Source organism: Orcinus orca, chromosome 11 (assembly GCF_937001465.1).
Source record: "Orcinus orca chromosome 11, mOrcOrc1.1, whole genome shotgun sequence".
In the NCBI taxonomy this organism is placed as follows: Eukaryota; Metazoa; Chordata; class Mammalia; order Artiodactyla; family Delphinidae; genus Orcinus; species Orcinus orca.
The window spans coordinates 76,082,343-76,098,770 of NC_064569.1; the positions used below are offsets into that span (position 1 = coordinate 76,082,343).

At 36.9% G+C, this 16,428-nt stretch overlaps 1 protein-coding gene across 7 annotated transcripts in view; it reads left to right on the forward strand.

Annotated features, from left to right (window-relative positions):
* The window catches only part of MRPL42 (mitochondrial ribosomal protein L42), a 30,162-nt gene extending 14,025 nt beyond the window's left edge, over window positions 1-16,137 (forward strand). For 6 of the 7 annotated variants that reach the window (XM_033427732.2, XM_049694858.1, XM_033427733.2 and 3 more), the window contains 2 exons: window positions 252-415; window positions 15,967-16,137. In XM_033427732.2, the coding sequence (XP_033283623.1) occupies window positions 252-415; window positions 15,967-16,012 (210 nt within the window). In that variant the 3' untranslated portion in view covers window positions 16,013-16,137. Of the gene's footprint in view, window positions 1-251; window positions 416-15,672; window positions 15,815-15,966 lie in introns of all 7 variants that reach the window. The other variant, XR_004483137.2, reaches the window with a different exon arrangement.
* Window positions 16,138-16,428: the final 291 nt, after the last annotated feature.

The window sequence follows — 16,428 nt, forward strand, 5'->3', positions numbered from 1 at the left end:
TCTGTTCTTCCACTGCAGGGGGCATGGGTTCGATCCCTGGTCAGGGAACTAAGATCCTGCCTGGTGTGACCAAAAAAAAAATTCTGATTCTTTAATGAATAGTACAGCTAAGTGAAACTGTTCTGATGACTTATTTACCCACCATTTACGATAATGAAGTACTCAGTGTGGTAATTATTTTATTGTAAACTCAATCAGATGCTGGCTAACATTCCTACATTTTGATTTGTTCATTGCTGATTATTTTGCAGCCTATCCCTCGGCCAGATCCTGTGCAGAATAATGAAGAAACACATGATCTAGTGCTGAAAACCAGATTAGAAGAAAAAGGTGAATACTTAGAGCAAGGACCCATGATAGAACAACTTAGCAAAATGTTCTTTACTACTAAGCACCGTTGGTATCCTCGTGGACAGTAAGTTCTATTTTCTTTTCTTCTTCAACTCTCACTGAACCCTACAGAAATACATAACTTTACTTCTATTAACAAACTTCGGAGGTTGTACTTTGCATGAAGGAATTAACACCCAGTATGATCACCTATTAAATTGTATTTTTAAATCTACATATATATAGCTAAAATGAAATAGTACTTCTTTTCCTTTATTTTAGTGGGGGAGTTTAACCAAAGCTTTCAGGGAATTTTGCAAGAGTTCTTGAAAATTTTTCCATTCTGTGATGTAGTCATTTTATGTATTGTTTTTATTCATCTTCTTGATGAATACTTGATCTTGTCCTCAGCCCTCTATCCATTTATTTAACAGATTTTGAGTTATTGCAGAAAAAATTGGGGTACAGCAAATGATTGGGAAGTATATATATTTCTCAGTTCCTTTAGGAACTACAGTTGCCCCTCTGTTTCCCAGTACTCACATTTTGCTACATTGATTCTTACCTCGTATCTAATTCTGGCTTTAATTTGTTTACTTCTTTTGATTCTTATTTCTTTCATATCTATCTTATTCCCTACTAAACTAAGAAACTAAAACTAAGAAGTGGCTTTTTAAAATTGTTTGAGCAAACTTTGTTTTTATTCACTTGTTTTATTCACTTTGCTTTTACTCACCCAGTAACTAGCACTGGGCTGGCACATTTATGGCAGGACATGCTTATGGAATTAATGAATATGCAATCATTGAGCTGCTTGAAGTGATGGGTGATCAGAAACACAATCGTTGTTTGTAAGTTGTTAATAGTCAAGGAAGGAAGATAGTAGAGTAAATAAACAAATCAAGAGATTGACATTTGAAGGATGGTTAGGAGTTAGCCATGCAGAATGGGGAAAAGGCTTCACAGGCTGAGAACAGTATGTCATAGAGTAAGCTGGGGAAACTGCAACTAGTTCAGCTTGGATGGGACCCAGAATATGAGGAGGGAATGTAAGAAGGGTCTTACGAAGGATTTTGTGTCGTGCTGAGGAGTTTAGGTTTTATTTTCATTGCCAAATTCTAAGAATCAAACTGACATCCCCAAAGTTTGTGCATTAGGAGATCCTTCAGTAGGTTCTGTATTTGGGATAAGGTGATACGTGGAAAGATTGGAGTCAGAGGGACTTGCTATGAAACTGTTAAAATAATCTAGGTGAAATTTGTTGAAGATCTACATGAAAGGACTAGCAACGGGAACAGAAAGGGGGAAAGTTAAAGAGAGAGATAGGAGACCTCTCAAGTTTCTGACAGAGGTGTTCAGGTGGATGGTGGTGCCACTCATACAAGTGGGGAAACAGTAGAGAGTGAGGAAGATGAACCTATTGTTGGTTATGTTGAGTCCGAAGACTCTGGATCATCTGGTGGGGAGCAGTTCTGAAAGCAGGTGCATGTATGGACCTGGAGCTTGGTTTACTTTTTTAGTTTCTCTTTAGAAGGTACTTTCTCCCTTATCTGTAGTTAGAGTAGAGATTCCTCAGGGCTCTGCCTTATACTGCATGTCTTGCTAAAATTTGTTCTGAGAGCTTCAATTACATTCATTATATAGATGACGTGCAACCTGCTCCATTATACATTTTTTAATTTCCTCAGCCTTATTCCCAATGTCATTGTTCTTAGAATATTACTAACTAGATAACTGTCCAAAGTTTTAAATTCATTATAACAAAACACAACTCTTCTTTTCCTGTCTTAAAAAAGCCCCTCCGTTAATAATCTTCCTGTAATAGAAGTGATATTTCTGTATCAATTTCCCAAGGAAAAAATCTGTGATTTTTTTTGACCACTGTAGTGCCTTTTTTTTTTTTTTAATAAATTTATTTATTTTATGTATTTATTTTTGTCTGTTTTGGGTCTTTGTCACTGCATGCGGGCTTTCTCTAGTTGTGGCAAGCGGGAGCAGGCTTCTCATTGTGGTGGTTTCTCTTGTTGTGGAGCACGGACTCTAGGCGCACGGGCTCAGTAGTTGTAGCACATGGGCTCTAGAGCACAGGCTCAGTAGTTGTGGCCCACGGGCTTAGTTGCTCCACGGCATGTGGGATCTTCCCAGACCAGGGCTCGAACCCGTGTCCCCTGCGTTGGCAGGCAGATTCTTAACCACTGTGCCACCAGGGAACTCTCCTGTAGAGCCTTTTTTTCTTTTAAGGTAAAACAATATTTGTTTTTATTTATTTGTCGAAGTACAGTCAACCTACAATGTTACATTATTAGTGTACAACATAGTGATTGAATATTTTTATAGATTATACTCCATTTAAAGTTAATAGAAAATAATGGCTATATTTTGCTGTGTTGTGCAATATATCCTTTTTGTTTATTTATTTTATACATAGCAGTTTGTGTTTCTTAATCCCATACCTGTATCTTGCCCCTTCCCCTTTTCTCTCCCCACTGGAAACCACTAGTTTGTTTGCTATATATGTGAGTCTTCTGTTTCTGTTTTGTTATATACATTTGTTTGTTTTACTTTTTAGATTTCACATGTAAGTGATAAACATAGAGTATTTGTCTTTCTCTGACTTGTTTCACTAAACTTAATACTGGGAATCCCCTGGTGGTCCAGTGGTTAGGACTTCACGCTTTCACTGCCGAGGGCATAAGTTCAATCCCTGGTCAGGAACTAGGATCCCGCAAGCCACACTGCGTGGCCAAAAATAAATAGATAAATAAAACTAAAGTTTTAAAAAAATATATAATACTATCTAGGTCCATCTATGTCACTGCAAATGGCAGAATTTCGTCTTTTTTATGGCTGAGTAATATTCCATTGTATGTATTTATCACATCTTCCTTATCCATTCATCTCTTGACCACCATAATGTCTTTCAATTTCTGCATCTGTTTTATGTCCCCTTCCTTGATTTTTCTTTCTTATTTTGTATCCACTTTGTTTATGCATTCCCTTTTTGTAATTGTAAGTTAGGTTATGGGAAAACAAATTGGCAAGCCATTATATAGCCCCGTATCTAAATCACTGCTGTATTCTAAGATTTCTTTCCATGATTCATAACATTGTTCATGTTTATCTTTTATTTCTGTCCCATTAGGTAGATACTTTAGTTCAAGCCCCACCTTGAAATTTTTCTATAATGGATTTCAGTACCTGTTTCTCTCCTGTTGCTGCAGTTTTTTTGCCATCTTTTGTTCATAACCAAATCGCTGAAGTTATGAAAATCCTCTGTAGATGTGTAACATAAAGGGGGCAAGACTGAACGCAAGAAGACCATTGGGGAGTCTTAAAACCAAACATGTTATCTCCAGACATTTTTGTCTAGTACCCCACCTATGTTTAATCTTATTACTTATTTAATCTTATTACTGCTAATTAGCTTTGACTGCTAATTAATTTAATCTCTATGGTATGTCTTGTTGCATCAGGATTTCTAGGCACTTTCAGTTATAAGCAGACTTTAATTAGACACAATTGATTATCCCAGTGTCTCTCCTAATAAAGAGTTCAACAGGAAAACTCTAGATGCTAGCTTATGTATATAAAGAAAATTTTAACCTGTAGGCATTATCCTTGTGATGCATCATCTTTCAAAATTTTAAATAAGCTAATGTGTGATTACTGATACTCAAAAAGTATTTATTTGGTATCTACATACATATTTTGGATTAATGTAAGCCATTTCAAATGTTGGTTTCTAGATGTTAGCACCTCTTAAACATCAGGCAGTATATAGAAGGATGTTTAACTAAATATTTCACAATTTTAGATTTATAACAGAAGAATGAGACCCATTATGAATTTAATAATTAGAGATATATAATATCTTTTTAAACATTTTTTAAAATTTATTTTTGGTTGCATTGGGTCTTTGTTGCTGTACGCGGGCCTTCTCTAGTTGCAGCAAGCAGGGGCTACTCTTCGTTCCGGTGCTCGGTCTTCTTATTGCGGTGGCTTCTCTTGTGGAGCACGGGCGGTAGGTGCATGGGCTTCAGTAGTTGTGGCACATGGGCTCAGTAGTTGTGGCTTGTGGGCTCCAGAGTGCAGGCTCAGTAGTTGTGGCTCACGGGTTAGTTGCTCCGTGGCATGTGGGATCTTCCCAGACCAGGGACAGAACCCGTGTCCCCTGCATTGGCAGGCAGATTCTTAACCACTGCGCCACCAGGGAAGCTCCCTATAACATCTTTTTAAATATGTTACTGAAAGGTATAAAATGCTTGTTTAAGAAATATTTTTAAACAATTCAGAAGTATTTAAAGTATAAAATAAAAATCTTTTTTATACCTACTAATGCCCTATTCCCCATAGATGAACACTGTTAAACTCTACCTTTGTGAATAGCCCAACCTCATATTATACTCAGTTTTGTGCTTTTTGAACTCCAATAAAGTAGAACACTTTTCTGAGAGTACAAGTTTTTGTTAAAGAGGCCAGACTGACTCAAATCATCTTGTCTCTGCTACTTACTAGCTAGTTATTCAATCTTATTATCTATTAAAGAAAGTAGAAATAATAATGCCTAATTCACTTGGTGGTTTTGAGATAAAATATAATCATTTAAGTTAAGCACCTGGCATACAGTATATGTACAGTAATAATGTGGTAATGATAATTATTAACATTGTCTCCTACTCATAGTTTTTCTCTTATTCTTTTAGAAGCATCTTTTTTTTTTTTTTTTGACTGTGCCACTTGGCTTGTGGCATCTCAGTTCCCCGACCAGGGACTTAACCTGGGCCATGGCAGTGAAAGTGCCAAATCCTAACCACTAGACCACCAGGGAACTCCCTGAAGCATCTTTTCTTAACTAGGCTCTTTTGAGGTATAATTTACATACTTCAAATTTACCAGTTTTAAGTATACAACTTCATGAGTTTTTTTTTTTTTTTTTTTAATTTTATTTTTGTCTGCGTTGGGTTTTTGTTGCGGCACGCGGGCTTCGCATTGCAGTGGCTTCTCTTATTGTGGAGCATGGCGCGCAGGCTTCAGTAGTTGTGGCGCACGGGCTTAGTTGCTCCGCAGCATGTGGGATCTGCCCGGGCCAGGGCTCGAACCCGTGTCCCCTGCATTGGCAGGCGGATTCTTAACCACTGCGCCACCAGGGAAGCCCTTTTTTTTTTTTTAATTTATTTATTTTATTTATTTTTGGCTGCGTTGGGTACAACTTCATGAGTTTTGACAAATGTTTTAAGTAAAGCATTCACCAGTTTAAGTACACAGTTCGATGCGTTTTAACAAATGTATACAGTTGTATAATTGTTACCAAAAATGGGGGTCCAGCTACTTGCCACTCAAAAGCCAATAAAGAGGCAAGGTTGGTGGAAAGGAAAGTTTGCTTTATTTTGGAGGCTGGCACCCAAGGTGGGGGTGGTTTACTGCTGCCTGTCCAAAGGCTGAGCCCCCCACTGACTATTAGTGGGCAAAAGCTTTTATAGACAGAGGGAGGGAGCTAGATGCAGAAACAGCACAGTCAGCTCTGACAGTCATCTTGAAATTGGTTATCAGTGGTCTGGCCAGCATCATCTTGATTGTTTTAAGTACAGTTAATCTTCAGTTCCAGGGTTGGTTTGTTCCCATTTCTTTGAGTCCAGCTCTTGGAATTGTGGCAGCTTATGTCATGGCTACAGTCTGGTCATCATGTAATTAACTTCTTCCTCCTGGTGGGGGTTTCAGTATCTGTAAGACAGCTCACAGGATACGGCTCAGAATATTATCTACATCCCTTGAAGAGGAACTAAAGGTCCTAGACTATGCTTAATGACTAAACTTGTCTTGTTGGGCTGTTAGTCTTGTTGGGCTGTTTTCCTTTGTTTATGCATTTTCTCACTTCTCTGATTAAACTTATTCATTGGCTAAAGTTTTTCCACAGACATAAGGCAGGCTGAGGACATGGGGGGCAAGGACCATAGCATCCTGCTACGTTTCATAATCACTACTACAATCATAAATATAGACTAGTCTCATAACGCCAGAAAGTTCTTCCATGCCCTTTTGCAGTCAGTTCCCTTCCTATAACCCTCACCCTGGGCAATTACTTCTCTGCTTTCTATCACTTTCTAGAATTTCATGGATTTCTAGAATTTCATGTTTTACCCTTTCTAGAATTTCATGTAAATGGAATTATACAGTACATAACCTTTTGTGTCTCACTTATTTCACTATGTACAGTGCTTTCAAGATTCATCCATGTTGTTGTGTATACCAGTAGTTTGTCCCTTTTTACTCTGAGTAGTATTCCCTTGTATGGATAGACCACAGTTTGTTTATTAACCAGTTGGACATTTTGGGTTCTTTCCAGTTTGTTGGCTGTAAATAAAGCTGCATAAACATTCAAGTACAAGTCATTGTATGGACATGTTTTTATTTCTCTTCAGTAAATATCTAGGGGTAGGATTACTTGGTCATGTGATAAGGACATGTTTAAATTCATGAGCCACAGTTAAAGTGGCTGAACCATTTTACATTCCCACTTAGCAGTGTGAGAGTTCTAGTTGCTCTACATCCTTCCCAACACTTGATATCATCAGTTTTTAAAATTTCAATCATTCTGTTGGGTGAGTAGTAGTATTTCATTGTGGTTTTAATTTATGTTGCCCTAATGAATTACTAATCATTTTGAGCATCTTTTCATGTGCTTATTGGCAATGCATACATTTGTTTTTTGGTTTTTTTTGTTACTTGGTTAAGTATCTGTACAAATCTTTTGCCTATTTTTTAAAAAGCAGATTGGTTTTCTTATTAAGGTGTAAAACTTGTGGATCAAAGTCCTTTATGGGACAAATGTTTTGCAAGTATTTTCTCCCTGTCTGTGTCTTGCTTTTTTATGTCCTTAATAGTGTATTTTGAAGATCAGAAGTTTTTAAATTTTGGTGAAGTTCAGTTTACAAATTTTTCAGACTTTTTGCATCCTATTTAAAAAATCTTTGCCTAACCTAAGGTCACTAAGACTTTCTCCTATGTTTTCTTCCCAAAGTTTTAATTTTTATGTGTGGTGTGAGGCATAGGTTGGGGATCTTTTTCTTTTTTGCTTATGTATATCCAGTTGTCCCAACACCACTAGTTGAAAGTATTATCTTTCCCTATTAAATTGCCCTAACACCCTTATTGAAACCATATATGTGGGTCCTGGACTCTATTTTGTTCCATTAATATATGTTCGTCTTTGGAATACCACACAGTTTGGGCTATTATAACTAAAGTCTTGAAACCAGGTAGAGTAAGTCTTCTAATTTTGTTCTTTTTTAAAAAATTGTCTTAGCAGTCATAGGTCTTTTGCATTTTCTTACAACTTTTAGAATCAGCTTATCCGTTTCTACAAAAAGCCTGCAGGGATTTTGAAGGAGATTGCATTCAGTCTCTAGATCAATTTCAGGAGAATTGATGTCTTAACAGTATTGAATCGTCCCATCAATTAAAATAGTATATTTCTCCATTATTTAGATCTTTTAAAAAATATCACTTAACAGTGTTTTATAGTTTGCAGTGTATGAATATTGTACATTTTTTGTTAAATTTATCCCAAACATTTTGTATTCTTTATGCTATTATAAATAGTATTTTTAATGTAAATTTTCAGTGGATTATTATTCATATGTAGAAATACAGTGGATTCTTGTATATTGACATTGTATCCTGTGATCTTGAGATAATTCTAGTAGCTTTTTTTTTTCAATTTATTTTTTTTATACAGCAGGTTCTTATTAGTTACCTATTTTATACATATTAGTGTATATATGTCAATCCCAATCTCCCAATTCATCCCCCCCCCACCCGCCCCTGCTTTCCCCCCTTGGTGTCCGTACGTTCATTCTCCACATCTGTGTCTCTATTTGTGCCTTGCAGACCGGCTCATCGGTACCATTTTTCTAGATTCCACATATATGCATTAATATACGATTTTTGTTTTTCTCTTTCTGACTCACTTCACTCTGTATTGACAGTCTCTAGATCCATCCACATCTCTACAAATGACCCAGTTTCGTTCCTTTTTATGGCTGAGTAATATTCCGTTGTACATATGTATCACACCTTCTTTATCCATTCATCTGTCGATGGGCATTTACGTTGCTTCCATGCCCTGGCTATTGCAAATAGTGCTGCAGTGAACGCTGGGGTGCATGTGTCTTTTTGAATTATGGTTTTCTCTGGGCATATGCCCAGTAGTGGGATTGCTGGGTCATATGATAATTCTATTTTTAGTTTCTGAAGGAACCTCCATACTATTCTCCATAGTGGCTGTATCAATTTACATTCCTACCAACAGTGCAAGAGGGTTCCCTTTTCTCCACACCCTCTCCAGCATTTGTTGTTTGTAGATTTTCTGATGATGCCCATTGTAACTGGTGTGAGGTGATACCTCATTGTAGTTTTGATTTGCATTTCTCTAGCCATTAGTGATGTTGAGTAACTTTTCATGTGCCTCTTGGCCGTCTGTATGTCTTCCCTGGAGAAATGTCTATTTAGGTCTTTTGCCCCTTTTTTTTTTTTTTAATTTATTTAGTTTGGCTGTGTTGGGTCTTTGTTGCTGCACGCAGGCTTTCTTTAGTTGCGGTGAGCAGGGACTACTCTTTGTTGCAGTGGGCGGGTTTCTCACTGTAGTGGCTTCTCTTGTTGCAGAGCATGGGCTCTAGCCGTGAGAGCTGCAGTAGTTTTGGCACTTGGTGTCAGTAGTTGTGGCTTGTGGACTTTAGAACGCAGGCTCAGTAGTTGTGGCGCACAGGCTTAGTTGCTCCGCGGCATGTGGGATCTTCCTGGACCAGGGCTCGAACCTGTGTCCCCTGCATTGGCAGGCAGATTCTTAACCACTGCGCCACCAGGGAAGCCCCTTCTGCCCATTTTTTGATTGGGTTTTTTGGTTTTTTAATATTGAGCTGCATGAGCTGTTCATGTATTTTGGAGATTAATCCTTTGTCCGTTGATTTGTTTGTAAATATTTTCTCCCATTCTGAGGGTTGTCTTTTCATCTTGTTTATAGTTTCCTTTGCTGTGCAAAAGGTTTTGAGTTTCATTAGGTCCCATTTGTTTATTTTTCTTTTTATTTCCATTAATCTAGGAGGTGGGTCAGAAAAGATCTTGCTGTGATTTATGTCAAAGAGTGTTCTTCCTGTGTTTTCCTCTAAGAGTTTTATAGTGTCTGGCCTTACATTTAGGTCTTTAATCCATTTTGAGTTTACTTTTGTGTATGGTGTTAGGGAATGTTCTAATTTCATTCTTTTACATGTAGCTGTCCAGTTTCCCCAGCACCACTTATTGAAGAGACTGTCTTTTCTCCATTGTATATCCTTGCCTCCTTTGTCATAGATTAGTTGACCATAGGTGTGTGGGTTTATCTCTGGACTTTCTATCCTGTTCCATTGATCTATATTTCTTTTTTTGTGCCAGTACCATATTGTCTTGATTACTGTAGCTTTGTAGTATAAAGTCCAGGAGCCTGATTCCTCCAGCTCCGTTTTTTTCCCTCAAGATTGCTTTGGCTTCTTGGACTAGGGCTCAAACCCATGTCCCCTGCATTGGCAGGTGGATTCTTAGCCACTGTGCCAGCAGGGAAGCCCATACTTAATGTTTAAAGACCCACTAAAACTGGGAAAAGGGCAATGATGTCCACACTCAACACTTATACTCAACAGTGTACTAAAGGTCCTAAGCAGTGCAATAGGACAAGAGAAAGAAATAAAAAGCATTCAGATTGTAAAAGAAGTAAAATTGTCTTTATTCAATGATGGCATGATCATCTATGCAGAAAACTCCTAGGAACATATTAAAAAGCAGCCAAAAGTAAATTAATTAATTTAAAAAAATCATCTAAACATTAACTGTGATGTTCAGTATGGGTCTTTTTTTTTAAAAAAAAATAAATTTTATTTATTTATTTATTTTTGGCTGAGTTAGGTCTTTGTTGCTGCGTGTGGGCTTTCTCTAGTTGCGGTGAGCTGGGACTAGCTACTCTGTTGCATGCGGGCTTCTCATTGCGGTAGCTTCTCTTGCAGGGCACAGGCTCTAGGCACGCGGGCTTCAGTAGTTGCGGCATGCAAGCTCAGTAGTTGTGGTGCATGGGCTTAGTTGCTCTGCAGCATGTGGGATCTTCCTGGACCGGGGCATGAACCCGTGTCCCCTGCATCGGCAGGCAGACTCTCAACCACTGCGCCACCAGGGAAGCCCTATGGTTTCCTTTGTTGTGTAAAAATTTTTAAGTTAAAAGTGGGTCTCTTTTAATGAATAGAATATAGTTGGATTTTGCTTTTTTATCCAATGTGACTTCTCATTTCAGTGTCAAGTCATCTTAAGTGCATTCTGTTTTGATTTTCAGAACTTTCACTCTTCCTCTGCCATTTGCCCTTAGCTCACTTTTTTCATGAAATTTAATTTGATTATAGTCACTTTGAATAGCTACCACCCCTATTAGCATAACTATATGCAACTATATTAGATATTAGATATCTGTTATTAGAGATCTGTTAATGTTATATTTGTGGGTAATTTTTTGTTTTCATCGTTTGCTCTCAATTATTCTGTCTTTATCAGGGATGCAACTTCTGTTTTGTAGTTTACCAGAAGACCTCTAATACAATATCTTTAATACAATGTATGTGTGTTAAGTTACTGTCTGATGGAATATTATCTTACCTAATTATCTTCACAGCTTCTTGAAGGTGTTCAGTTTTTCTTTGAGACCATACTTTATGCTAGTCTTTGGGTTGGTCTGCTGGTAAATTTCCCAGTGATTCTTGGAAGTTTTATTCCCAGAGTTCAGCTATCAAGTCATGTGGATTTATCTAATTTCCATTTTATCTAGGTAGGTCACCTGTGGATTAAGATGTTCTTCATTATCAAATTCTGAATCAAGGTCAGCAGAGGCTTTATGATCCCAGGGTGTTGCCCACCTCATCCAATCCCAAACCTAGCTGCATTTAATTATTGGCCTCACCCAGGGTGGGGTGGACTGAGAGTATATGTAGTATGACTATACAGAATTGATGCTGAAATAGTCTAGTAGGCAATAAGCACTGGAGATTAGATTATCTCAAGTCTGGAGATCGAAGGTTAAAATTGTTACCACTAAATTTATGATTTGGATATTACTGTTTCCTAATCCTGGTGATCCTGTTTGCTTTAGGATGGCAATTCAAAGAGTCTTCTTAGATTTAGGCTTTATACTGAAACTGGATACTAGAACTGTTTGAATTTTTAGTGTGAGAGATTAGTGGTGAGGAAATCCAGGACATTGGGCTTGAGGTTAAATTGAACTTTTAGTTCCCTGCTCTCTGCCTTTGCCTGAATGACTATTTTTATATTCAGTTGTGCAAAGGTTGGTTTAAAAAAATAGCATATGTAACCATGAGGCTCCTGCTACTTCCTGTTTGATGATATTACAGGTGATGAAAACAAATTAAACTAACTTAGCCACTACGTTATAATTTACCTGAAGTAATGGGGCTTCGAACATATTCTTTGAAAGGTGCTCCTTATGCAAATCAATTTTTTTGTATTCCTGTAGCAATTTGCATTAGGTAGCTCCTCTGTAAATAGTTGCTGGGGACATGATTCTGAGTTGTTTTGCCCTTCTCTGCAACCCCTGAGGTATCTCCTGTTGGCCTCTAGTGTTGCCAGTACTCAGGAAGCAGGACATATCAGTGCCCTCACTTGCCAGCATCTGTGTACAAGCTCTTTTTCCTTTTTTCAGTCTTCCTCAATTGGCATGAAAAAAATAAAAAAGTCAGTGGAGCATTCCTTCCATTATAATTCTTTGCAAAATACATCATTTTAGCAATATGGCAGAGTTCCTAATGGTTTTGTTTGAGTTTTCCATTGTTTTTCTCATTAATTCAACCTTAATAAGTTTGTTGAAACTCTGTTTATGTACCCAAAGTTCATATACTATCTTGGTTTCTCTTGCTGATTCCATTTCATTTCCCTTATCTCTAAATTTTGGAGTTTCCCAAGGATCAGTCCTTGGTTCTCTTCTCTTTTCTGTCCCATTCCCTAAGACAGTGATCTCATCCAGTCTCATGGCTTTAAATACCATCTGCATTGGCTCCCAAATCTATCTCTTCCTGTCCCTTCACCTCCAGACCTGTATATCCACGGGCCTACTTGTCTAATGGACATCCCTAACTTAATGTGTCTCTGACTGAGCTTTTCGTGGTCCCTCACAAACCAGCTTCTTTTGCAGCCTTCCCTGTCTCAGATAATGCGAGTTCCATTGTTCTAGCTGCTTGGGCCAGAAATCTTGGTGCCATTTTTGACTTTTCTCTTTGTCTCATACCCAACATCTGGTCTATAAGCAAACCCTGTTGGCTCTATCTCCAAAATGTATCCGGATTTGACCATTTATCACCATTCCCTCTGCCATCATCCTGGTACACGCCACCATCTTTTGCCTGGTTCATAGAAGTGGCTTTCTAACTGGTCTCCCTACTTCTGCCTTTGCTTCCCTGTGGTCTGTTCTTAGCACACAGCCAGAGTAATCCTGTTAAAAATTCCACTAGTTCTTATAATTTTTCTGTTGAAAACCCTCCAACAGCTTTCCATCTCATTTAGAGAAAAGCTATAGGCCTTAACTATTATCTACTAGAACCTATGTAATCTGACCCTCTTTTACCTTTCCACTCTCATTTCCTACTATTCTCTTCTTTCTTCACTCTGTTCCAGCCACATGACCTCTTTTCTGTTCCTTGAACGTGCCCTTCCTTCTACCTCAGAGCCCTTATACCTGCTGTTTACTCTATATAGAATACTTTTTCCTGCTGATACCAGCAAAGATAGCTGTCTTACTTATTTTGCGTTTTTACTCACTGAAGCCTTCCCTGGTCAACTTGTTTATCTTGTTTTTCTATCTAATACACTGGAATGTAATCTCCATGAGGGTGGGGATTTTGTCATGTTTTGTGTACCACAGAAACCTTAGCACCTAAAAATGGTGCCTGGCATGTGGTAGATGCTCCACACATTTAAAATGAATGAATAAATGAATGAGCGAATGATTCTGATTTTCATAATATCTCTTAAAAAAGAAAATAGCTAACATAACTCCACTAAATGTAAAGTTATGTTGAAAGAAAGAAGGATGGAAGGATTGAAAGAAGTCTGGATAGAAAGTAAGAAGGATCTGGAAAGTAATTCTAAATTTCTGAAATATAAAGCAATTCTATAAATGTGTGAATAGCTGCACGACTTTATTTAAAGGACTACTTTAATATTTTTCCATGGAGGCAACAAAAATTAGCTACCACCATGAGTAGGAGACATTTGAACATCTAGCTGCATTGTGAACCAGGAGGTGAAGTTCTGTCTTGGACTAAGAACTGTAGACAGATCTTTCAGATATCACTGAGTCATTGTGTAATTTAAGAAGGGTAACAATATGTTTTGGTTTCTCAGGGACAGTCTCAGTTTAACTCTTTTGTTAATTATTAATAGAGTGGGTTTTTATTCTTTAAAGGATCCCAGTTTGGATGATAAGTTATAAGGGCACCCTAAAATTCAGGTGCTTGCTTCTGAGTGATTATAGCATATATTGACATTCATGCATGATAAGAAATCTGTAAATGCTATTTAACATTTATTGAGCATATTTCAGAGCTCGACTTTGTTAGGTTTAGGGCTATCAGGGTCTCAGGCATTTTCAGTCAGTCTTGGGTAGTGAAAATGGTTGAGCATTGTAAGCTGAATCACATTTTTATAGGATAATGCTTAGATTTTTAGGGCCACAGACGTCATTGAGAATCTGATGAAACCTATGAATCCACTTCCCAGAAAAACACATATACAAAATTTTTATAAATAATTTCAGTAAGTTTGTGACTTCCCAAACCCCCCTATTCTGGTATCTAACTGCTTTGAGAGAACACCTTTCAGGGATACTATTGCACTAGTAAAACCTTGATTATCTGGCACATAACTGGAACCCTTAAGAAAACCGTAATTTTCTCAATGCCAATATAAGTACATGTAGAAATGTTTATTTAGATAATTGATATTATGCTATATGTATTATTCTACAACTTAGGGTTCCATGTTAGTATATATAGATGTGCTTCATTTTTTTAAGTTAATTTCTGTATTTTGCAATTTGTCAAAAAATCAATATCAAAAAACAGTGTATAGGAAAGTTGCCTTATGAAACCTTAAGATAAGCAAAAAATACTGAAGATAATCTTTTTCTTTTTTAATTCATTTATTTATTTAATTGGTTGCACCAGGTCTTAGTTGCTGCAGGTGCGCTCCTTAGTTGCGGCTCACTGGCTCCTTAGTTGCAGCACGTGGGCTCCTTAGTTGTGGCATGTGGGCTCCTTAGTTGTGGCATGTGAATCTTAGTTACAGCATACATGTGGGATCTAGTTCCCCGACCAGGGATCGAACCCAGGCCCCCTGCATTGGGAGCACAGAGTCTTATCCACTGCAGCACCAGGGAAGTCCCCCCAGATCATCTTAATCACAACAGCTAAAGAGCATAAGAACATGTCTTATCATTTATGGTGTAGAGATCTTTACAGTGAATGTCCACACTAGCAAAAAAAGTTAAAAATTAGCTCAGACCAACTTGCAAGATTCTGGCCTTAAGGGAATTTTTGAAGAGAATTCATCACCGAAAGCAAATGTACTCTGTGCAGACATTTTCTTAACTCAATAAAGAAAATAAGGAAATGTTGAGAAGAAGAAAGAATTCTTCATGGCGAAATCGCTTAGTCACTGCTAACAGTGCATTTTATTTCTCTTTTTCTTTCTGTACATAAATTTTATTAGTTTGCATAAATTTTTACATGGTTTTAATCTTTATTAGTTCACGTAAATTTTTACATGGTTTTTATCATACTGTATATATAAATTTGCATCCTGTATCATCCCTTTCCCCATTAATATTTTAATATTAAAATAGTTAATATTTTAACTGCTTACTTATTGCTTTAGGATAGATTTCCAGAAGAGGAATTACTAGGTCAAAAATTATGATTATTAAAAAAAATTTTTTTAAGTATTGCCACACTGTTTTTCAAAAGTGTTATACTGATTAATACTTTAAGCAGTTGGGTCTGATATTACTTGCTTCACCATACTCATACTTGGATTGTGCATTATAATTTTTAAAATATTTGTGATTGCAAAAAAAAGTAAAAACGTTTCTCACTGTTTTAATTTGCATTTCTTCCATTTTTGTGATATTGCACATTTTTCCATATACATATTACTAATCGTATTTTATTATAAAAACATGATCTTGCAGCTTTAGAGGCCTCCATTTAGAGCTGATCATCCCCTTTTGAATAAAACTTTAATAGAGCACGTTCTGCATGTTCACAGTGTTTAATGAACAGTCATCCAGATTGCCGTATTGAAACTACCTCAAGATCTGAAAAAAGACTTTCCAAATGCTTAATTAATAGAAGACAATTTTCACAGCAGGAAAATGTGACTTATTATTAAGAAGTATCTTCTACCTGAGGTGTGTCTAACTGTGTGTGTGTGTGTGTATTAGGTTTCACTGATTTTTTTGAATACCAGTAAACAGCAGGGTAATAGAAATTTGATATTTCTATCAGAAACAGTTAACTTGTATTAAAATAATCTTATCTTAAATATTTTCTTCTTTTCAAGGTATCATAGACGTCGTAGGAAACTGAATCCTCCAAAAGACAGATGATATTGAGGTTTTCAGGAATCAAAGAGAAATGTTATCCTGCGTCTCATTTGCCATTTGAGAAAATACAAATTGCGTATATTCATTAATACGTTATATAGTAAAATAATAAAATGTCTTCTCATATATTAGAATGTGTATTTCTTTATATATATTAAGTAGTTCTGGATTTCACATTCTTATTTACGGAAGCCTATTTTTATTTTCCTTTTGAGTTATTAAAGTCTACTATTTATGTGCCTGGTATGATTAAGTACTTTTACATTATCAGCCAAATAGTAGTATAAATATGATTAATAAAAACGTGCATGATTCTCCTGAAGAGTTTTAAACTGCCTTTGAAAAGAAACTCATGAGATCCACACAAAAAATAGATGTTACAATGTTTCCGTTTTTGTGGCTCTAGGAAATAGTTACAT